Consider the following 24093-nt stretch of genomic DNA (forward strand, 5'->3'; position numbering starts at 1 on the left):
TCTAAATATTCTCCATGTTTGTTTTAATAGAAGTGTGTACCATTGGGGGTTTCTAATTTGCCTGTTTTTTTATTGTAGGTAAGATTTTGTTTGATGTTTTGGAGGATACAGTCACGTGTGTTTTCAGTCTAATAAATGAAGGATGCTGCATTTTTTCACCAGACACTTGCAGCTTACATCACCTGTTACATGTCTTGTGGTGAGACTGGGCAACGCTTCCTTTGAATGCTGAGGAGCTTCCTGTGTCCATGACTCTGGCAGCAAGAATTCACCTTCAGGCAGTGCCACTGTAGAGGTGCTAAGTGCAGAGGTGTGCAGTCTTGCCAGGAGCATCTTTCCCACTGGTCATGGAAGGTACCAGCTGGCACAAGTGAATGCACTGTGGCACTGGGTCTGGTTTGAATGAAACAGGAAAGAAATCATACATGGTAATAAAGAAAACAATATTGTAAGTAGGTTCCAGATGATGGAGAAGCTCAGAGAAGAAAAAGAGTGAGGTGGATGAAACATCTGCTCAAGTCCAAGACTGAAACTCCAGTCTCACTTGCTGCCTATATTTAACATCTGAAAAATCTTATATTGGTGGATATATTGCCAGGCTTTTTTCCACTATGAGCACAATCTTTTGAAGATTCGATCACTAGGAAAGAAAATCTCTTTCCCCTGTTGTAATGCAGAGGAGAAAGTAAAGAAATCCATGCAGCAGGAAAGAGTCTGGAACACATGGCAAGATGTTTTACTTGTATCACAGTATTTTGCACTTATTATAGTGCCTTTGATCCAATGGCCTTGCAGTATTTTTTGAGTTACGAGTGATCTTTGATCTTTCGTTTCTCTATGCTGATGAAAAAGATTTTCCCCCTTTTTTTTTTTTTTTTCTGCCAGAGTAAATGGATTTGCTGACATTATGCTCAAACAGTAAAGTCAGAAACAAAGCCAAGACAGCAGCTCAGGTCACTGCAGTCCCCCTCAGTGCCTTCTTCCAGACCTGTATTGCCTTTGTGTCAACACTTCCAAAAGGGGACAGAGTCCAAAAAATGATGATTAGAAATCAAAAGTTGCCCCTATGATTGTATGGTGGAAATTGTAAAGACCCCAGATAACAGGAGGATGAGCACAGGATAAATAGACAGGCTACTTTATTAAACCCTTTGAAGCACAGTGGATTATGTTTGCACATAATACACCTGCTGCGATGCTGAGGACTAAAATCTGTCTTTGTTAACATGCCATCCAAATTTCATCAGGAACATATTTTTCATTAAAATACTTCAATGGTGCTGGTCTCTGAGGCATCTGGCTAGCGATGGATAAAATCCTTGCCATTAAAGTTGGTTTCCCTAGAGAGCGAGAAACTAATAACAGAAGGGATGGGAGAACAAGGGAGCAGACGAGTACCCATTTAGCCCACAACCAAAACGTTGAGATCTAAATTAAGTTGGACACTGAAGGATACAAAGAGAGAGTAACCTTTAATTGCTGATCTCTAGCACCAGCTGCCAGCGTGATAAGTGAGCGGAGAGTGCAGACGGATCCTACCTGCACACAGATCCCAGGCAGCTGCTGGGCTGAGGCAGCCCGTGTGGCTGAAATGTTGAAGACAGCCATGGCAGGAAGGTCTAACAGGAAAAAGCTTCATGGCCTGTAAAAATGGGATTATGTGTTCTCCAGCTGCTGGCAGCTGAGCAGAAATCACTTGCAGGTGTGGTGATGAGTTGTGCCAAAGGCTGTGGGCAGCTGCCTCTGCTTAGCCAGGCCAGAGCAGCCACCTTGACTGCAGCCTGGAGCTGAAACTGGTCTGCTTGATTTTACCCAAACCAGATTGAGGGTACTTACATGAAGGGCACAATCACCAGATTGGCTGTGTTGGTGGTTTTCAGTGGGCATAAGGTGGTATGTTGGTTTCTGGCTCTGTCCCCACTGCCAGCACAGTTGGGCTGGGAAGAAAATGTCTTTTTCTTATGTTGGCATAAAAAAAAAAAGATCGTGTAGTAGCACATATTGTCCAGAGACCACCAGGTGTGAAAGCAGAATGGCTGGCTACTAAATTCCCTCTCTGCTCTGTGTAGGGGGGAGAGATGTGACATTGTATGTGTTTTCTATCTGTGCAAAATATGCTAAAAGCCTTCTCTTGCTGATATTAAATTGACCTCAAGCTTCCTAAGGGGAGCAGTAATGATAAGCAGGCGAGCCAGAGAAATCTGTTTGCCCTCACCCACACTAGTAAAGGAGATTTAATTGTGAAACCTCCAAAGCCATGCTGGCTGGGATACAAGAGAATCATCTGTTACAGAGAATCAAGGTAAGGGCCAAAACCGTAATATAAATATTTGATGGTTTAGGGGGAAAATTCAGAAAGCTGGAAAGAGTGAGAAACTGAAACATGTCCTTTTGGAAATTATATCTCTGCATTGTTCAAGAAAATTGCTTTAAAAAAAAAAAAGTTACACTGTAGTCTTGATTGGACAGGTGACAAGAGACAAGAATATGAACAATTTAATGACCAAAGGCATTTAAATTAATAAAAATAAGTAGGACAAAAGTGCTAAAATTGTCAGAAATGCAAAATCAGAAACAAAAAACTGGTAAAGAATGTAAAAGAAGATGAGATCTACAGTCAGCAATGCTAAGTGACAAAGATTTGTCTAATTTTTAAATTAATTTGAAACTTGAAATTTGAAAAAAGATTTGTTGCTATTCTACTGCTATGTGAAAAATTTGACTAATCAAGTGGAGTGCAAAAGAAACACTGATGTTCAATAAATATTTCTGTTCTGTTTTGGGATGAAAAACAGACAAAAATTCCAGATTTGTAATAAAATACTTCCTGTACCAATGCAAGCCTGAGAATGTAAAATTAAGAGCAGCTCCAGTTAAAGAACTCAAAATCAGCAGCTCTGGATAAACTTTCATCCAACAGTTTTTAATTTTATTTTCCTAATCAGTTGGTCTGGAGATGCTGTGGAGGTTTTAGATGACTGGATGAATTATCATTGGTTGGTTTGTAAAGAGAGAACAGCCCTGATTCCAGAAACAGGGATGGAAAAGCTGATAACAAAAGGGAGAGTATAATGACCAATACCACTTGACCAACTTGACAGAAATTGGTGAAAAATGTATTTTAGATAAATTTACAACTTTGGTGAGTAGAGGAAGTAATGTTATAATGTAATAATCCTTAACATTTCCGGAGAATATTTGAATTGGTAAGACCTGATATTTCCATGAAGGATGCTTGTGTAGAATTAGCACATTATGCTTTAAAATGATTAGGTGTTGACTAACTGATTCCAAAATGTCCTTTTAATGTGTAATTTTCATGGAGGACATATTAACCTTAAGATTTAAACACAGATTAGGCTTTATCAATTTAAAAAATTTTCAAAGACCTAAAAGAGGATGTAACATCATCACTGCTCAAGTTTTCCGATAACACGCAGCTTGGGAGAATGTTCAGTGATAGTCACTTTTCTTCAGAATTTACCAATCTCTGAGCAAGCTGGGCTTTAGCCAACAGTATCTGTTTTAATATAGCTCCCATAAAATGACACATCTAGGAACAAGGACTCTAGAACTTTGTAGGATGTGCAGCTCCCTCCTGGGAAGTCATTACTTGACAAAGATCTGGAGATCAGACTGAGTTGTTAGCTAATCTTGAGCTCCCGCTGTCACATCCATGAATTCGTGCTGCTGCCCACAGGTTTGGAGCAGAGAACGGTGTCACCTTACTTTGGCAAGTCTGAGCTATGTGCATGGGGAATGAACTGAGCATGAGCACAGGTTCAAGGACGTGTTTGATAGCGCAGGAATGCCCTCTGTGGGCATGGCTGGGGGCATAAAAACTGGGGCAACAAATTACCTCTGCAATTAACACTTTTACTGTAGCTTTCCTTGGCCCATAGTGGTGTTCACAATTTATGGGGGCAATTAGGTAGTTATGGAAAGCCTTTGGAAGAGCAGAAAAAAGAACAGCAAAGTGGGCAAAAAGACCCCAAATGATAAATGTTTAAGAAACTGTTATATTCCAGGAAACTGGGCATGACAGGAACTCATGCTTCATAAAGCATTTATTGAATATTAGGTCTAGCGGCTAGAACCAAAGCTAAACACATTCTGATTGTGTACAGCAAAAAAATTTTTCCAACAAGGTAATAGTCACTGGAATAATCTGCCAAGGGCTGCAGTAGGATTTCCCAGAACATGCAATCTCTTGTTGTTTGTAAAGAGGAGTTCTACCTCAAATACAAATGAAATAAGGGAAGTCCTGCAGTTTCTGCTAGCCAAGAGGTCAAGCGAGATTATCATTAGTCTCTTCTGGCCTTGTAACTTATGAATAGAGTCCTGGTGGAAAAAAAAGAATTTTCCTAATCTTGGACTTTCTCAAAACACTGTGGATAAAACAGTAGAAATGCAGAAAGATCAGAAACAGTCACTTTGCAAACAGTTGTGGCTAGTTTGATATTTCCACTGAGAAGACCAAAACATTTTGTCATTCCAGAATGTATTTTAAGCTCTTGCTTCTCCCTGCTAGAGCTCAGCCATACCTAATACACCGATTTCCAGAGCTGCTAACTAGTCAACATTTGATAATCACAACAAAGCCTGGGTTTGAAGTCGGTGGGAGTTTTGCCATTCTCATCTAATGGGTGGATCAAACCAGATCTTTTCAATTTAAGGACACACCTCAAATTCTCTGTCCAATGCTAAGTGAAACTCGGGAGAATTATGCCACACACACACAACTGCTGAGCCTGGCTGAAACAGCAGATGTTTCTCATAACCCGTGTCCAATACTATTTTATTTAGGCAACATTTAGAAAGAATTCTACCTACATGATGTGAGTCACTAAATAGCCACAGTAAAAATACCATACCAGCAACAGACACAAATGTATTCTGTGCAACTGTACTGGCTTTTTTTGTTCTTTGTAAAAAGAGAGTGCTTCACACAGAATGTATCCTCCTGCAAATTTTGTTTGTTTGTTAAAAGAAAATAGCAACTCCCATATTTTCATTTCTGTGAGTGTTCTGCATGTATGAAGCAAGTGACACAGGAGCACTGATTTGACCTTTGGCTTGAAACATACAGTGAAACAGCCTTTAGGTTAGATCAGTCCTCACCTTTACAACTTCCTGAGATAATACTGATGACAATACAAGTACGTAAAATACTTGGAATTGTATTTCAATGCAAAAAGTCTAGTCTGAGCCTTGAGGTCAGAGCAAGACTAGATTCACATCAACTATTCCATCAGAACCAGCCCCTTTTACCTTGAACTTGCTGTCCATCTCTGCTGTAAGCATGGCAGAGCAGGGTGTGCTCTTTCATCACTAGAAAACGTGAAGTCACAGCATTCGGAATCCAGTGGGAAAGCAGGACACCGCAGATCCTACCTGGTCTTTGGTGTGTAGCAGGGATATGAAGCAGTGCAGTTTCTGTCAGACCTGCCTCTCCATAAGCATGTGCTAACTAGCAGGCTGTGGGGTTTTCTGAAATTTAAGATGTCTCTGTCACTCCTGGAATTTTTGTTTTGATATGTGTTTTTTGTTTGGGGCTTGGTTGTTTGTTTTGTTTGTTTCTTTGGTTGTTTTTTTTTTTTTTTTTTTTTTTTTTTTTAATAATATCTTAATTCTAAACCACAAAGAAAAATTACTCTCAAGCCTACTGGACAGGACAACTACCTGGGAGGTGTCTGGGAGGACAGATACTTGGACTTCTGCTCCAATAAAAGTATTTAAATAGATCTTTAAAACACAGATAAATGTTACCAAGAGATATTTCTAGAATATTCTCTCAGCTTGAATACTTGTAGCTCATTCTTTGGAGAACAAAATGATAGTTGAAGTCTTCCCAGCAGGTGACTTGGAACTATACGGTCTTGCATTTCACATGAATGCCTGAAGGGCTGAGAGTTAGGATGAAATGTGAACTGCTAGAATAGGAGAAGGAACGTAATTGTCAGGTTTGTCAAGTGAACTCAACAGAAAATACATTGGTGAGGGAGTTCCTCCTAGAGAAAACAATGATTTCTTATCAAATCCACAAATAATTTTGAATTGCCTTTTCAGTATGTATTTTCACAGACCTGTCCAGTTGAAATGAGTGCCTGCCAGGCTTCAGGAAGCAGGAACCTCTACAGTTGGCAACAGGCTCCTACTGTCTCCCACTACTGTACTCATGAATTCTGGCACAATACTTGCACTAATTTTAGAAGCACAGTCAGGCTCTTTGGACAAACCATGGAAGTCCTGCTCAAGAAGAACGGAGCATCAAAGAGTTTAGCTAATCAATATGCACCCATAAATGATTATGAAAGATACATTTCTGAAGACTTCCAAATGCACGTCCACATATACTTTTCAGAAGAAAAAAATTTGCATTTCAGAAATATGGTCCAGATTAGATCCATGTTTCCATTGGCTGAATGTAATTTTCCTGAAAACAAAGGCAAAGGAGAAACGGAAAAGATGTACAGATTCCTGAGGAGTGTTTTCCTGTCCGAGGTATAAAAAGGTCCATGTTTGCAAATGACAAACATAATCATCATTTAAGACTGCTCCAAAAAAAGACAAGTACTGTTTGTGTAGGCAGCCCTGGCAAAATGGTCATATATTGTGATACAAATATCCTAGGAATAATCAAAACAGGAAAGGTTCATATATATACCTTCTGTATTAAACTAATATGATCTCATGAAAGCAGTGCTTGTGTAGACACCTACAGTTTAACTGTTCTGGCTGGGATGGGTAACAGACTACTCAGCAACAGAAGCAAGGCCTTCTAATTACATTTAATTCTGCCCTTTAAATCAAAACTATATTGTACTCTTTTAGTTACAAAGTGAGACAGTAAAAATATGATGTGCTTCAAAAACCTGCCTCATGGAACCACAAGATTTTAATGTGTAAAGCATTTTAAACATTTATAAGGAAAAAAAAAAATCAACAGAACAATCTATATAAGAAAATGTTTTAATTTTTCTTACATTCTAGTAGCCATTTTCTCATTTGTCTGTTTAAATTCTAAACCAGCAATACAATTTACCCTATAGCCTTTTTGTCTGGAGGAAAACCAAAGTCAAGGAAAAATCGTGGAAAAGCAAAGCTTGAGAAGGTACCATTATTCTAAACAGGCTGCATTATTATTGCTTAAGTAAGATAATGAAACCCTCGGGGTTGGAGGACAGAGGCTGGCATTGAACACTTGGCATTTCCTCTCAGGTTTTGTTGACGTGCCCCCTTGTGGGGAGACATTCAGGCCCATAAACCACTGGCCTTCCATGACAGGCTTTTATTGGGCAAAAGAGACAGTTGTCACAAAACAGCTTTTTGCTTCCAAATGTCTCACTTTTCAGTCCCTCCTTAGATATGTGGTGCTCAGTGTACTTTGCATGGATCTCTCCTTTGGCTTGTGGGGAGGATGAAGGAAAGCAGCAAGCTGTAAGGCTCCTGAAGAGATGACACCAGGTGACTGACACAGTAATAATAGTGTGGAAGTGGTTCCTTCAGCCATGTCAAAGACATCAGTTTTAGCGCCCTCATGGAGCAGAGGAAAGCTGCCTTAAAGAAAGCACTACATGAAAGTTTGCTTGTGACAAGAGTAAGAGGACACAATTCCCTGGATATAAAGGACGAGCCACAGGCATGATCACTGTAGGAATCTCTGCACTGAACTACTGGCAGGCTCTTAACTCATGCTATGGTAACACTAAAATAGTTCTGAAAATATCTTCAGGCTCATGTTAAAAGCCTTTTGGTGCTTTCTTGTAAAGTTGATCCAGCCATCACAACCACAATGCAGTCACCTGTATACTGTCCTTGCCAATACCTTGAATTAACTTTATTTATTAAAAATAATCACTTCAAAATGCCAAAAATTCAGGTAATGTGGATCAGAAAAATCCACTTAACTGTTATTATCATGACAGATCTTCAAGTAGTGTAGCAACTCCACTGGAGTTATGAAAACTGAGGCTATTATATCGCATTCAGTGTGAACACAGGGTGAGGAATACCAAACAATGATACCTTGTGATTATTAAACACAGGGTGATAGTCTTCTTCCTCCCTTCAATATAGAAAACATATTAATTTTCACATATGAGAGGTAAGCAAATGAACTGTTTCCCCAGAACAGGTAATAGGCTGATGAAACAAACAAATTATTAACTTTTGTTAGAAGTACAAGATAAAATATGAGCACATTAAAGCACAGGGTCTGGTAAAGTGACAGGAGGCTGCTCCACTCTGCTACAGAGAGGACAGAGAAAGGGCACCCAAAGTGCAACATAAATGGACAGGAAGGAAGATGGCAAGGAAAGAGAAGGGAGGAAGTCTGTGCTAACAATGCTTCTATCTGAGATATTAGTGTAAGACACAAGAAAAGAAACACGGTAATTTCTAGAATAGCCTGACATACAGTAATATCTCTAGCAGCAGGTTCTTTCTGTCTCAAATTCTAGAACCCCAAGATCCTCCCTTAGAAAACTGTTCATCACTTCTGGGAGAAGGGGTTATTCTACACTAGTTTGTTCCTTATACCTCAGTACACACCAAAGTCATGCTTCTTATCACTGGATACATCTGTCTGCTTTGTTGCTCCAGACACAGGCAAACTGGAATTGGAGTATGCAGTAACCTGGCTTCCGGGCGCTGACCCTCACAGCACTCTACAGTGATATTCTCTCCACTTTCATTGATGTGGAATCTTCTCTTGAAATGAGAAACTACACAGCACATCAAATAAAACCTGAAAAAGGAGTGAGTTGTCTTGAGACAATAGACATGCTTCTGACTTTGTGATTTCTATTTTCTTTCAGTTCCATGTAAGACAATTCAGCATTTGAAATACCTGAGAACTGTAAAAGCATCGCAATGTTCATGTCTGTTGCAGCTGACTAACAAAATAAGAATTTTAAAGTCAGTTCTTGGAAGGATTCTGCTCTGTTGTTCAATTATTACGTAACAAATTGTACACAAGTGGTATTAGCTTTGTGTCAGAAATAAATTTGGGTAGAATCTCAAGCCTTCCACTGAATCATCTCTGCAAAGATGGCCCATCTTTTCTGCAAGAAGCAGCCTAGAGAAAGCAAAAGAAGATGTCCTGTATTACTTGAGGACAACACGATAACTAAAGTATTAAACACAACAATTATTACTTACCTTTCTTTGGCTAAGAGAACAGACATCCCCACTAGCTTAGCAAACTCATCAGCTGTGAGAGAACCCTTTTCGGATACCTATCGAAAACCAAATACACAAATAAACAAACTATGGCTTTAGATGAACAACAAAGTTCTCTCAGCTACTGAATCAGGTCTAGCCTTGTAAAGTGATAAACTGGTAGCAAATCCCTTGAGAAGAGAATTAATTTATTTGCTTTTTTAAAAGTACAACTAATTATGAGTATTTCCCCTTAAAAACACCTCTTCTGTGTCCTGGGAAAATTGCTAAGTATAAAAAAGCAAGAGAGAAAAGAGTTACATCTGTAAAAAAAATTATACGGTACCCTTTCCTTTGGATTTTTTTTTTTTAAAGATGCCTTGGAACCAAATGAACTGAAGTATTAGAATACCTCAGACAGCAGAATACAGTCTCCATCAGTATTTACACAGCAGAACTATTCTAAGTGATTCTGCAAACACTGAAGACTAAATGAGGAAATAAAAGACCTGTTCAGGGCAGCTCATCAGTGTAGAAATATGTCATTTCAGGTGGAAGAGAAGAATTTGAGTTTTATGGCATTTAAAATACATCCACTGCCTACAGGAAAATCCCCAAACCTTAGTAATTCACATGATATTATGGCATACTAGAGGAGTAACTAAAAGCCACCATCACATTCAGCTGACACAAAAGACAGGTTCACTCTTGGGACTCAAAACTTTGGCCCTTTTGTCTCAACCATGCTACTTAATAAAATGAAGCCTTCTCACACATGTTGGACATGTGGATGTTCAAAATACTAGAAAAATACTACATATGAAGTCTAGACTTATTATTGCATTGAATTTCCCAGATAAACAGGTTTTATTCCCTAAATATTAATAATTTTTCCATTTCTCCATTGCTTTAGATTCAAGCAGAGTTGTAAATCCGGATGTAGTTCCCATTTCCTGCTTCCCACATAACTGGGTGGGGAGGGGTCTATTCTGCATCATTCTCAGCAGTAGTCTTTTTACAGAAACTCAGATTAAATCAGTCCTAACATGAGATTTTTGGAAGCTAAGAGATCAAATCTGAGTAATGCACGTCAGCTATACAATTGGTGATTACTTATCTTTCCTCCTCAAACCACTATGCTCATCAAGGGTGGTGCTGTCGGATTCCTTTGATGTCCGTGTTATTTCCTGTCTTCACTAACCATTCAAAATTACATCTCTCTCCTGCCTGAAGCCCTATGGCTTCCTTTCACTTCTCAGAACTTAATGGATAATGTGCAGTAACATTAAAGTATGGGTGCTTTTGGCCACTAGTCTCATCTTCCCTTTTCCTTTAGTCTTCCTCAGTTGAAGCCTCTCCCTTCGATTCTTCTATGGAGCCAAAGTTTCATATTATGCAAATAACAGAAAAAAGGCACCTTGGTAATAAATCCACCATCTGCTGGTTTTTGCAGTTGACCTCCTTTGTTATCAAGAAAGGTTTTTCCTTTCTTTTCAAAGACATAAGCACTCTTACTGAAGACAAAAAATATCATTAGAAACCAAAAATAATCAGAAAAAAGCCCTAAAATGGTCTTGGTATTTTTCTATAAATTTAAGAAAATAAACTGAAAATATTAACATATACTGAAAGACTTAAGCATTTCAATGTTGTTGATTTAGAATGGAATCTTTTAAATCACTGTAAACATTTCTCTTATCTATTTCTCTTATCTGAAAGTCATTCTGATGAGTAAAAGCTATATGGTGACAATCATGCAAAACACACTGAGCAGTCTACCTTGTGTCAAGTGAGGAGGTGTCTGTGATAGCTCTACTTTTTCTTGACTGCCCCTCTTTGACCTTGACATTTAACTTTGGATAAACTGGATCAGCCCTTCCTCAAATGTATGAAAACCAAAAAATTACATTCCACTCAGAAAGACATGGAAAAATGAAACAAATTATGGGATAACAGGACTGTAAAGTGTCCAGAGGCAGCAACACCACAAAGGTTTATGACACTGAGCAATTCATACTATTATTTTCCCTGATGAAGCTGGCTTAATTCTATATACACTATTCTTCTACTGAGCGCTCTTCACAGCAGCAAATTTGGCACACATACAGTGTACTGTTCTATGAAATAAACCCAAACCAAACAACCACCTGTATCAACATTTTAGAGCTGTTTCCACTGCCTTCAAGCAGTACAGTGTCTGAAGTCCACTTCTGTTAAATTAGGTGCTCAATAAATGCCATGAATTTCAGCCTACAGTGCAAAAGATTTGGAGGAAGGCTGAAGGTTAATGAAGTTTAAAAAGAGATAGAAAAGTGATTTATTCCTTAAAGAGAAAGTAATGATTAAGATTATTGTCTGCAGGGAACTTTGAAGATGAGAAGTGCTATTTAAATATTTCTCTTAGAAGATACGAAGTGGAATGCTTTGTATTTTGAAACCTCAAGAGGAAATTCCATACCTCAAGTTTTTTACCTAATGTGTTTAAATTTCCCTAGCATGGTCAGAACACTGAAGGAAATGAAGTACACTTACTGTCTCTAAAGCAGCAGCTACCATTTCCTCTTCATTATGAGACTGGAGTTCAATCACCATCACACCACTATCAAATATCCGAAGCCTAAAATCAAAAAAGAGAGGCAAAGTAACAAAACCTTGTGCACATCACTTATGGTCATGTTTCTAATGCATCCACACCTATAACTACTTTACAAAAGGGGAAAAAGATCCCCCCAAATCCAAGCAAGCTCTCTAAGATGAACTTAACAGCATATTCAAAATCTGAAGAGACAGAAAAGAGCAGGGCATATGTCTGGTCTTAACTGTAACCCTTTTCCAGTCTGAAAAAATTCTAAGTGAAAAAATTACATCCTCCTAGCTAAAAATTAATGTTTTAATGTAGAGTGGATGTTAATGCATATGGCAGCATCCTTTGAACAAAGAATGACTTTGTTAAAATACCCACAACAACCACAAAAAAGATCAACTTCAAGTAAAATATTAAATAATCATGGTGTGACCTATGAGTGCCATGCGTTCTAAGTAAATCTGTAAAGCTCTTACCTTATTGGTAATTTCAGTGATTCCAGCATTTTACAAGCATTTACTAAATCTTCTGGTGACAGCAACTACAAAAACAGTAAAACATTTATTCACAGCTTGCATTTCAGGTGTATAGTATAACATACACCAGGCTACACTTATTGTTAATTCTTTTTCCTTTCTATTGTGCAGCCTATTTTCTTGGCTTCTATGCTCCTTTCTGTTCCCTCACTATGTGTTCTATAATAATCCTTCATGCCTTGTTTACAGAAAGGATTGCTGCATTTTGTTAAAAAAAATTCCCAGAACATTCACCATTCTTTAGTGGTCTCTGACCTTTGTCTCCAGATAAGTATGGATTTTCCCTTTTACATTGTATCATAAAAAGCAGCATACATTATTACAGCTTGTAAAGGACACATAAGTATTATAAAGAAAAATGACAAAGAGGAAGGTAAAAACCCTCTAATTTTAATAAGGAGTGTTGTAGACAAGTAGAACAAGCCATTGGTAGGGAACATTTTTACCCTTTAATTTCCTTATGACTGAAGTCCTGTTATACTGCCCCAGAGCCGTGTCTCACCTCTAGCCCTCGAGCACGATTCACCAGACAGTACACTTCCGTCAGAGACATGATCCCCCCTCGCTCCTGTGTTCATGAGCACAAGTAAGAGAAACAGCATTAGCCCAGGAAACTCAATCTCTACTTGCAGGTGGCTGATTAAACAGGTGGAACAGAGGGGCTAAATGATGGGCCCTAATGGGAAAAAAACTAAAGAGGTAAGTTGTACCTTTCACTAATCATTTTAAAATGAAAAATAGTGACACTACACCCAAGGACTGTGAATTACTTTGATTTTAAAGCAGAGAATAAATCATAGGAACAAGGAATTTCAATATATTAAATCTATCAATCAATTTACCATTTTTACTTTTCAGAAAAACTCAGTTTTCAATTCTGATCACAGTAGATAGCACATACCTTTCACAAAAATACTGTAGTAGACATGCTTTTTAGGAGGAACATAGCCTTTTAAGCTGCAATATGAAATTTAACTTTTTGGTGAGAAACTTGTAGCTTATTAAACTTAATAGCTTAAGATGAATTAAAACATGAGATATTATTATGGGCTGGTAATCTACTTAATAATTCTGTCCTATATTTGCAAAATATATAAATTTTAAGCAGTTTAAAAAGACTTGTTACTTTTATTTTCAGTCAGTGTCATTTCACTCTTTCTTTAAAAAAAAAAATACTCTGCAGCAAGGGATGAATACAGAGCTGTTCAAATAGAAGAAAGACCACTTGAATAATTTTCTAAATCTCATCAACATTTTGCAAATCAGAAGTTGATGGCATTAGTCCAAAGAAAAATTCGTACTGAATTTTTTTATTCAAAAAGGCAATATATATTCCTGCCATTAACACTGAATAGGAGGCTGTGCTGCTAAATCTGCTTTAAAAAGAGGCAGACTACTACAGCCAAAACACACCTACATCAAAATTCAACACATGGAAAATGCTGGTGCGAGGTATGGTGCTTTACCTCTAAGGGTGTCTGCAGGATTCCAGCCAGTTGCTTTGCCAGTTGCATGTGGTACTGTGTACCAGATCCATATGTTTCCCTCGTAACTGGATTAGCTATACCCATACTCAGTAGGTAGGACTTGAATCTAATGGTCTGAACAAGCAAACAAACAAATAAATTTAAAAATACAGCACTAATGAGTGATTCTGGTTTTTAAAAAATATTTTTAAAATTTTATTACTATAACACAGTTTTGGTGAATAAATCCCTCAGATTACTACCAAAAAAGTCAATTACTAGGCAAAGAGAAGGCAATTTGGTTTTGATGGTTTTCATACCATTTGGTTTTGATCAGCACAGGTAAAAAATTAGAAACATAGCAGTAAAATCATTGTTTTTAAAAAAAGTCAAAAGAAAAATTAACACTAAGCAAGTAAATTCTACACCAAGTATAAGAGACTAAACACAACAAAACCAACCAGCAAGGGTTTTTATTAACACTACATTATTAAACAGACAGCTTTCTGCTTTTCATAGGAACATTTTTGTAGAATTTAAAAACAAAATTAATTTACCTCATCCTCAGTGATGTCACCTTGTTTTTCTTTAATCTTGTTAGCTATTGACTTGGATAATTCCACCATTTCCTTAGCCTATCAAGAAACATACACAGATAAGTCAATTTCCAGCACAAGAGAAAAAAAGTGTGCTTAAAACTGAGAAAACAAGCCTAAGTCTACTTGGCCAAGTGACACCTACTATTCATCCATACCTTCTCCATTAGTTTGCTAAGGTCCTCAAAAGCCTGAAATGAAAAGCAGACAATGCAGATAAGTATAATTACAGCATTCAGTTTTATGGACACAGGCGATGCCTTTGTCCACCTACCCAAGCTATTCATAAGAGCTGCTACCCTTTTAGATGAGTATGTTACAATATGAGATACCATACCTTATTTGTTGATAGACATTTACAGCATGTCTCATAATTAAAATAAATTTACAGCATATCTCATAATTAAAATAAACAACAAAGAACGAAGAAGAGAATTAAACAATCACATACTTTTCCAGTAAATGAATAGAATTTTGGTCTGATTTATGATGTCCATGTGATAGGAAGGGACAATGAGATACTGAGTCCAAGAAAGATTAAACTGTCCAAGTTTATTATGGTCTCTGCAAGGTGGGGGAAGCTTTCTGGGTAGTGATGGTAGGTTTTATTCCAACAATTAACCCTCCCTCAAGGAGATCTGTTGTTTCTGGCCAGCTGCAAGACAGCTGTAAAGCTACAGATGTACTCCTCCTGACAAGACAGCTTTACACTCATCAGTGTTACTTAATTAGTAATGTCACTTAACTAGTAAGAAACACTCATTTTAAATGAGCAAGGAAGAGAATATCTGAGGGACAAAACCTCTGAAATGTGAGGCAACATCTCTTCATTTAAGTACTCTGATAATATGCTGTGGTCTGAAATACAACAACTCTACAACAACCCACAAAGGGTTTTTAGGCTTAAATAAATCATACTGTAGAAACAGCTGAAGGTATACAGAAATTCCAAACTTTTTGTAATGATAAACTAGCATAAAAAATAATATTAAAAATGAGAGCTAGCGACTCCATTAATGCAACTATATTAAAAAGCAACTCTTTTTTCTCCCACCCTTGTCAACACACATTCATTCAGCCTCCTTACTACTCTCAAATACATGACTACATGTCCAGATGATCAGCGTTTTCAAACAACCTTTTTTCGAACAGCTGGTATGAGAAAAATTCCTGAACTTTTTCATCTAAAGTTTGCCTGACAGCAGCACCAAAGCCCTCCAGCCATAAGGTTCAGTTACACTGTCAAATGGCCAGAGAGACATCTTGCCTACAGCTTCTATCACTGCCTCTATGTAATTTCTGCCTTACTCTGACTAATCCTCCACTAGAAAGACACACTTTAGCAATGTTTTTGCAGGAAGACCCCACTATTCCCATACCTTTAGATGCCTTATGTAGAAGCTTATTGGTCAGGGATTCAACGTGCAAAGAACAAAAGGAAATGCCTCAAGAAAGAGACACAGTTTGCTTTTCACCTCCTGATAGTGCTGGTGTTCCATTGACTGGACAAGTTTAGCCCCCTAACACTTGGTACCTGAGTTAGATCTCCAAAATTAAGTGGTCCACAGGGAGAAAAGAAAATATATCACTGTATAACAATAATTTACCACTAAGAAAACAAAAGCTTCTGTTTGGACTACTTCTTCTTACTCCCTAATCTGCCAAACTGAATAATTTACAATAGATTTCCCAATCTCTAGTGTAAATCAAAGTCCTGCTACTCTACTTGTGTATGATATCAACAAAAAGTTTTCTGACAGGGCTTTTCCCAGCTTATTTCTAATCTCTATACCTGCATGAAAACAACATTCATCAAAAGAACCCCCGATTTAGCTAAATAAACAGTGTGCTGTGTCTAACTCCTCCTCTGCCTGACTCACCCAGGGCAGGCCTGGAAACAAAGGGGAATGTGCACACACCTAACAGGAACTTCCTCAGATAAACAAAAGGCTAAAGAACTGGATTCTTATCAGCACTGAACAGCAGATGCAGGAAGCCTTTTCCTGGAAGCCAGGGCACCATTTTTTAAATTAAGTCATTTATAACATTTAAAGCTGGAGGAAGGCAGGATTTCACAAGTCATCGTTTTCCTCTGCTCATACAACATGTATAAATGGATTTCTTTTACTCTCTGACAAAGCTACAAAAGGAAAAAATATACAGACAATGCCTTTTGAACTATATACCCACGCATGTAACCACAATACCTTCTGAACTACACACAAAACTTCATTCAGTACATTCCTCACAGACAGAAACCAAGAAAGTTTAATGCTCCCAGTATCTGAAATAGCAAGTGGCATGCAAAGGCACTTTAATTTTCATAAGTATTAGAATAGGGAATGCCTTTTTCTTGTGGCACACTGAATCCCATAATGCCACAAGAACAAATCTGCTGCATGTAGTTTATGACTACTTTTGTATCAGCCTCTACTACCAAGACAGAATCAGACTATTTTTGAGGGTATTGCTCTCAGGTATATACGAAGAAATTAAATGTCTCCGCTGTACATCAGTATTGATATCTGGAATTCAACTATTGTGCTGGTTCTATGGAAAAGAATGGTCTCCACCTAGGCCAGGTATTTTGCAAAATACTTGTAATATCTTGTAGATGCCTGGACTGCAAATCATTTTACTGTAATTATAAGCTTAAATCTAACATCTAAAAACCTGACTATAAGAGGAAAGTCTAGCTTCTAGTGCAGACACTTGGATCAGCATATTCTGCTTAATATAGATTTAATTTTTAACTGAAACCAAAATTAGTTTAATAAATATACACTGTTAGTTTCAAAGAATAGTCTTCTTGAAAAGAATTGTTTAAATGAAGTACCTTTACATATATTGATAAGCAAGTTAAACGAAATAAATAACTGTACACTCTTAATCAATTCAGATTTCTCAACAAAGACAGTAAATAGTCTCAACTGTCCCTAAAAGAAAGTGTGAATGAATGTAAATAGTTCAGACAGGTGGTTGACCTTGAAACTTCAAAAGTACCTACCTCGGAAATGTTTTTGTCAGTCTCTTTTCTTTTTTCTTCTAATTTCCTTTCAATACCTACAATTCCTACGGCCCTTATTCTTCCTGCCTAAAAAAACCCAAAAAAAAAAACCAAGGAAAGAGTCAAAATAGGAAATGCTAACTTTTCTCATTTGCCTTCCTGTGAAAATTAGAGGACTGGAAATATTCCCCCAAACAGGAGATATCATTCATACAATACTTCATGCATTTCTTGACAGTAATTTTTACATTATTGTTTAAAAAAAAAGAAAAAAGTGAACCATGTATGAATTTGCTGTACTAGACAAGTAATGATATTGATAGTATATTGAAGCTATTAATATGGCTTGATATCTAGACTGATATTCCAGCTCATCTCAATTCTAGCCTCTCAAGTCCATGTGAACATCCATTCTAGACCTGTGGAAATGCCTGAGTGCATTACTTCAAGAAATCCAGCCTGAAGAAACAGAAACGTAGAAACACAATGCTAAGTACAGTCTAATTTACCTTTCTCAGAGGTATTAGAATGCGGGCAATGGTGAAACTTTTACCAGACGCCAAACGTGTTCTAGAAAAGCTGGTACCTAAGTGGCAGCAGTGCCAGGCCTTTCATCTCTGACTGCAAAGCTTGACACAGGTGTTAATGAGTTGCTATGACTTAAGTAGAGTTAAGGTATTTTGATTAGATTCTTCATGCATTATTCCAAATGCAGCTGTGTATATAGGTACTACATTTACCAAAGGGGACATACAGGATTTCATACTGAGCAATCTTTAAATAATCCTATTTCAATCATAAAATACTATATATTCAGCACATTAATATATAGAAACAACACCTACACGTTTATCAGAGTTAATAACTTAGAAGTATGTAGGCAGATAAAGGCTATCTAACATATGACATTTTCCCTAACAACTGTCCTTTTAGAACACACATTTAAACATATATTGGTTTCAAAGAGTTATATAAAAGTCACATGTTATATATTTGACTTACAGCCACAAAAAAAATAAACCAGGAATCACAATTAAGACAAAAAATTTTCCAGCATTATTGGACCTCACATACTGAATAAAAGTATATGCAAATAAACACTGTATTTGCACAATTATGTGTGTGTGTGTGTGTCTAATTAAAACAAACAAAAAAAAAGGACCTCATTATCTAAGCATACTCAAGAAAGAGAGGCTACTGTGTTCTATCAGGTCAAAAATGCAAAGAAGAAACTAATTTATGACAGTGAAAAAACAGGCAAACTAAAGCTGAACTCCTGCACATGCCCATGATGTTGGTTAGAGTCACATGCTGGATGTGATATATGGGGGTGGCAATAAGTAGCAGTAAGAGATTACACACAGATCCTGTTCAGAAGCTCTGCACATACCTGTGAATCCTTGTTAACTTGCATGGCCTGAGCAGTGGGCATGCTCTCCCATCTCCTTTGTGTGATTTCTTCTGATAATCGTCTGTAGAACTGCAAACATTCAAGAGTGACAACAGATATTTAATGCACTGTGCAGAGTACCTCTGTGTATTTTTAGCATCTTGGTGATGAAATAAACTTCACAAAGCATTGAGACTAACATGGTAACACCTACACAACTATGGTACAGAACTCATTATATGGAAATTCTTAATATCCAGTCTTCAACAGCACTCACATTAGAAGAGGAGCCATGTAGTCACTAAGTATTTCTACTGTAAAATATTTATTCAGATATTCAGAATGTCCTAAACCATGTTAAATGTTGAGATGTACTCAAAGGCATGTTTTTAAAGGAAGGAAAGTTGAGCAATCCAACTGCTATTGATCTGTTAATTCAACAATATAAAAACAACCACACAGATCAATTACACTGATTTGTTTATTAATAACACCAGAAGGTGGCATTAGTTAATACTAAGTGTATCCCACTGACCAATATCCAGAAAGAAAATCTATTCCACCCTTTTTGTTGTTCAGGTTCACAGGAAAGCATTCTGAAATCATAAAGAAAGGCTGGGGTTTAATTGAAGTGCTAGGCAACCAGTAAGCAGAGTAAGTTTGATTTTCAGACATAACATTAAAATAAATATGATTATGATTGAGAAAAACACATTTATACCCGGCATAAACCTACAGTCATCATAACCTGAAAACTGCTCACAAAGAAATGAAAGTGAGTCTGATCAAGCACATGCATTTTTAAGACATTTCTAACCAATTTGAGTTGCAAATCTTATTTTCTGCAGTGAACAGGTACAGCTTTTTCCACAGTACAAAGTTAAAGTTCTCAGTCTCATCAAATGAGGATCTTCCACTGTGAAATTTCTTTACAGAGTGCAATTTCTTTGGCTTTTAAGATAAGCTTTTTTTAAAGAATATATTACATTTTTCTTAGAATGCTCAAAGCCTTTGAGATTTTGTGTAGGTTAAAAAAAAATATACAGTGTAAATAAACAAAAGTTCTGGGGCAACAACGTTCAGCAATATAATTAGAGAGATAATTAGGAATAAGTTGTATGACTCCTGTTCAATAGAGGGTTAGGTACTAAGAAACATCTTTTACTCTGTTAAACACTTAACAGATTTCAGAGATGTCAGTTTGGAAAATCCTGTGCTCAATTTAGTAGATTAGCAAAGAAGTATAAGATTATACTAAACACCCTAAAATAAGGACTAGCCTAGTAATGCCTCTTGGCATTTTTGGAAATGTATTTGCAGTATTCTATGAAAGTATAGAACATGGGAGGTTCATAGTGTTTGTCTCCCAAAAGGATGTATTGAAACAGCTCCACCTCAAAAGTAAATATGGAAAGATCATGGGAAATTATCACTAACACAGCAAGAGAAAAGCATGTCCAAAGACCTGATTGTGCTTGGCATCCATGGTACAAGACTTACCTCAATCTGCCCGTGTTCTTTGAAAGAAAGCTTGACATACGAGTATTTGCTGCTTTGGAATGGACCAGGCTCTTTGTTTGAAGAAGCAGGATGAAGATGAACCACTATTTTAGCACTATGGAAAAGGTAAAGGAAAGAGAAGATATTTCTGTAATATTTAAATAAACTATTTCTGCATCAAAGTCAACCATTTCATCAAAATCTCTATAAACTATCTCACATAAGAGCTAAAGATCATCAAAGAATGCTTTATATTTATGCATCAATATTTAAAATATTTTTATGAAGTAGATCTTGTATAAAAATTACAACAGCCTCTAAAGCAGAAACATTTTACAAATTTAAAATGCACCATCAATTCTTTAGAAATGAACATAACAAATTTTAAATTTTTAAGCAATAATTTTCAAAAAACCTTTTAGCTAGGATAAAAACTGATTGCCAAGTTATAATTTAATTTGGCATTAGTTATTGCAGGTCAAAAGCCAAAATATGCTAACTTTGACACAGGAAAACAAAAGGTCTCAATATTATGTGTAACCTATCCCACTTCTGTATGTCACTTGTGGACACTGTGTGTGAACTTATCCAAAACCAACATTCAAAGCCAACATGCATGAAAGTAACAGTCTAAAAGGACACCTACTACCAAAACAAACTATCATAACATGACTGCAAGTCCTCCATTCCCATCTCATTTTACTGATAATCTTTGCATTGGTCTTTACTAACTTCTCCAGCATTAGTGAATGAACTGATTTCTTCTGAATATCTCCAGCATATTACATTGCCAATCTGACTGTAGGCTGCAAGCAGATGTTAATTGTGTATGTATTTCTCCAGCCACATTTTTTTCTCTCTTTAGAAACTTAAATCATAGAATCATTTATTTCAGAAAAGACCTCTAAAATAATCAGTAGTGATTACAAGACAGGTAGCTAACAAATCACATCAGTCATGACTCTCCTACACATTTGACCTCAGTGCTCCTTGTGAGTGAGTGTCAGTATGGAAATTTAAGATTGCAAACAGAACCTACCATGAATTAATCTATAATATCTGGTACCTCACATAACATGCATGTGAAAGGATCCATCTGAAAATGACAATGAGGATGGCCATACCTCTTTCCTATCCCAGCTGCTTGCTCTTCAATAAATACAATCTGAGACAGAGGTACAGCAATGCAGCACTCCTGCAACAAACACCACAAACACAGGTGAATTAAACCATATCCTGTCTATTCATTCTCTAAACCAAGTGTTCCCTTTCCCCATTTCACAAACAGTATGGATATCTACAGGTGCTGCCTGTAGCACTCTATATGAAATATGATGGTAACAACAGAAACAATGTATTACAGTGAAATATATGTAGAAAAATAACAAAAAAAATATTAAAACTGAGTTCTAGTTAATTAAAAAAACCTCAACAAACTTAAGTGTCAATCTGTCAACTTTAAAAACCTCAAGCTAGATTAATAAAAAGGACCATGAGATTTAACATATCTTTAGATCTAATGTGAAAATTTAAACACTAAAATTTCCACACTACTGCACCTTATCTCTGTAGGTGCACAATACTCACAGGTTCTTGACATTTTTGCATTGATGTTACTTTGGGAACTAAAAAAATATCCAAACCCACCATTCTTTTAAAATGCTGAATATCTAAAATGTACACTATTGTCTGAATGCAATAGGAATTTTTCCATCCAGCCTATGGTGAAGGACTTAATCCAGCAGTTGATGCATCTCACCACACATTTATTGGACTGTATTTTAAACAAAAGCAAGAAACAAGGCCATATCCATCTGTTGGAAACTAATATATCCCAGGCTAAACTCCTTCTACATGCATTTGAGACAGAAGTTGCCACAGGAATGATTCAAAACATCTAATAAGGTACCTGGTCTTGTTCTGGTGAACATCCTCTGAGAACATCATCTCCCACACAACACCTTGGTGAGTGACACAGTCACACAGAATGCAGGAAACATGGGTTGCATTCCCTCTCTGAATTTCTCTCTTCCAGCTGCCACTTCCTACCACCAGTTTACAACAGACACTGTTACAGGGCCCTCTCAATCCCTACTACCAAAATTGTTCCTCTTTGTATGGAGTAGTTAAATACCCATTAAATGCGAGAGCAGGGAAGTATACATGCAGGAACTCCAACTAATAAGTAAATCTCTTATTGGGGAAAAAAACCTGGGTTGTACTTTCTTTTCTAAAAACTTTTACTGCAAGCTATCTAGGCTCTTCTATGACTCTAGTTTCTAAAGCCATTACAAACAGTTAATGTTTGTAGAGCAGACACAAAGTTGTGGACACTTTAAAAGACAGGCAGTATGATACTTCTGTTAAAAAAAGGTTTTGAAAATGACAAAAAGAGTTCAACTATACATATGTATAGTGCACTGTCAAAGTGACCGATCCGTTTAGTTCCAAGATAGAAAGTTATGAACATATTTGAAGTACAAAGACTTAGAATCACCCCTTCCTGATGAGAGACGCTACAGGAAGGGATACAAAAACAGAAATGTGTTATATATGCTGTATTTATTTGAATTTTGTCTTCTAATGCCTCATGCTCACATTATGCATGATTTTATCATTTAAAAATTTGTACAAATCTAGCTATGTAACAAACTTTACAGAACTCCTTTTTTTTTGTTTTTTAAACACTGTTTAACTGCAGATAGCATGTAAAAACAGCAGCTATAGGACCCAACTGTCTGTTTCTGTAAGATATGTTAACCTAATGACATGTGCCCCATTAATTACTATACATTGCTGACACAATAAGAAGGGGACTCTCTCTACTATTTTTCTAGGTGAGCTACCTAAGGTTTCTAAGTCTGATGTTAAACCACAGCTGAGCTTAGACAACAGCTTACCAAGACAACAAAAGGGCACCGTGCTCCCCATGTTTCAGTACTGAGAGCTTGAAAATGAATCAGCTTTATTTACCCCACTACCAAAGTTAATTACATCTTCCAATCAGAACTGGGTAATTTTTGCCCATCTCCAGGCCATATTTCTGCCCTTTCTGTTAATCAAGCCTGAGCTTTTCAGAATATTTGCTGAGTTAAATTACTTAAAATAAAATTATTTTTCTTCTTCTCCAAGGTTTTCCTCTGCTGATTTAACAAATTCAATGACCTTGGAAGAGTAGAAGAAATCACATGGCCTAGGAGCAGATGGAGAAATCAAGGAAAAGAGACAAATGTAATCTTTTTGTTGGAAAAGAGAGCATGGAGTTCAGTTCCAGGACTTGATGAAGCCATAATGCTCAATGTTACTGCAAGCATGCAAAAAGTCCAAGTGAGAAGATTAGACACAGTGGCTGTTGTAGTACATGCTCAGCTCTCAAAAAGCAATGCTGATGAAGAAATATAAAGTGATTAATACAGAGTTTAGCATGTTATCTCATGTGATGATGTCATGGCTGTGCAGAAAAGCCCCATGTTAATTTATATAGAGCAGCTCGTGGTCTGGACAATCAAGCCCTAACTTGAATAACAGTAACCCCACCATGGGTAACAGCTCTTTAAACGTTTTGAAAAAACGTGTATTAAAAATAGGTCTACAGTTCCTGCAAACAATCCCTAAAGAAAAAAATCATACTACTCTGCCAAATTAAGAACATCCTTGGTGACACTGCCTTCAGAGTGCTCTTAGTAGCTCCCTGCTTTGAAGCAAGGATGTGATATTTGCTAGGGATCAGCCTTTGAATGTGAGAAGTGCTTAAGGTGCCCTTACACAAAAGCCCAGTGGAATAAAATTTGCTTTTGAAAAGTGTCATCTGAACATGCTCTGTCTAAACTTTGACTTCCAGGATAAAAATTC

The 24093-nt window shown here is 37.0% G+C and overlaps 1 protein-coding gene across 4 annotated transcripts in view; it reads right to left on the reverse strand.

Annotated features, from left to right (window-relative positions):
- The window catches only part of VPS36 (vacuolar protein sorting 36 homolog), a 26959-nt gene continuing 2866 nt past the window's right edge, over window positions 1–24093 (reverse strand). The window contains exons 3-15 of one of the 4 annotated variants that reach the window (XR_008435669.1): window positions 21366–21436; window positions 20242–20356; window positions 18742–18831; window positions 17352–17438; window positions 14503–14535; window positions 14306–14383; window positions 13749–13883; window positions 12785–12850; window positions 12223–12287; window positions 11695–11779; window positions 9163–9239; window positions 8852–9079; window positions 8666–8749 (exon numbers count right to left, since the gene is read on the reverse strand). Coding sequence is in view for 3 of the 4 variants with exons in the window: in XM_053970050.1 (XP_053826025.1) it covers window positions 8536–8749; window positions 9163–9239; window positions 11695–11779; window positions 12223–12287; window positions 12785–12850; window positions 13749–13883; window positions 14306–14383; window positions 14503–14535; window positions 17352–17438; window positions 18742–18831; window positions 20242–20356; window positions 21366–21436 (1116 nt within the window). In the remaining variant the exon portion in view is untranslated. Of the gene's footprint in view, window positions 394–5588; window positions 9080–9162; window positions 9240–11694; window positions 11780–12222; window positions 12288–12784; window positions 12851–13748; window positions 13884–14305; window positions 14384–14502; window positions 14536–17351; window positions 17439–18741; window positions 18832–20241; window positions 20357–21365; window positions 21437–24093 lie in introns of those variants that run through there. The other 3 variants (XM_053970051.1, XM_053970050.1, XM_053970053.1) reach the window with 3 other exon arrangements.

This window comes from Vidua macroura, chromosome 2 (genome assembly GCF_024509145.1).
Source record: "Vidua macroura isolate BioBank_ID:100142 chromosome 2, ASM2450914v1, whole genome shotgun sequence".
Lineage (NCBI taxonomy): Eukaryota > Metazoa > Chordata > Aves > Passeriformes > Viduidae > Vidua > Vidua macroura.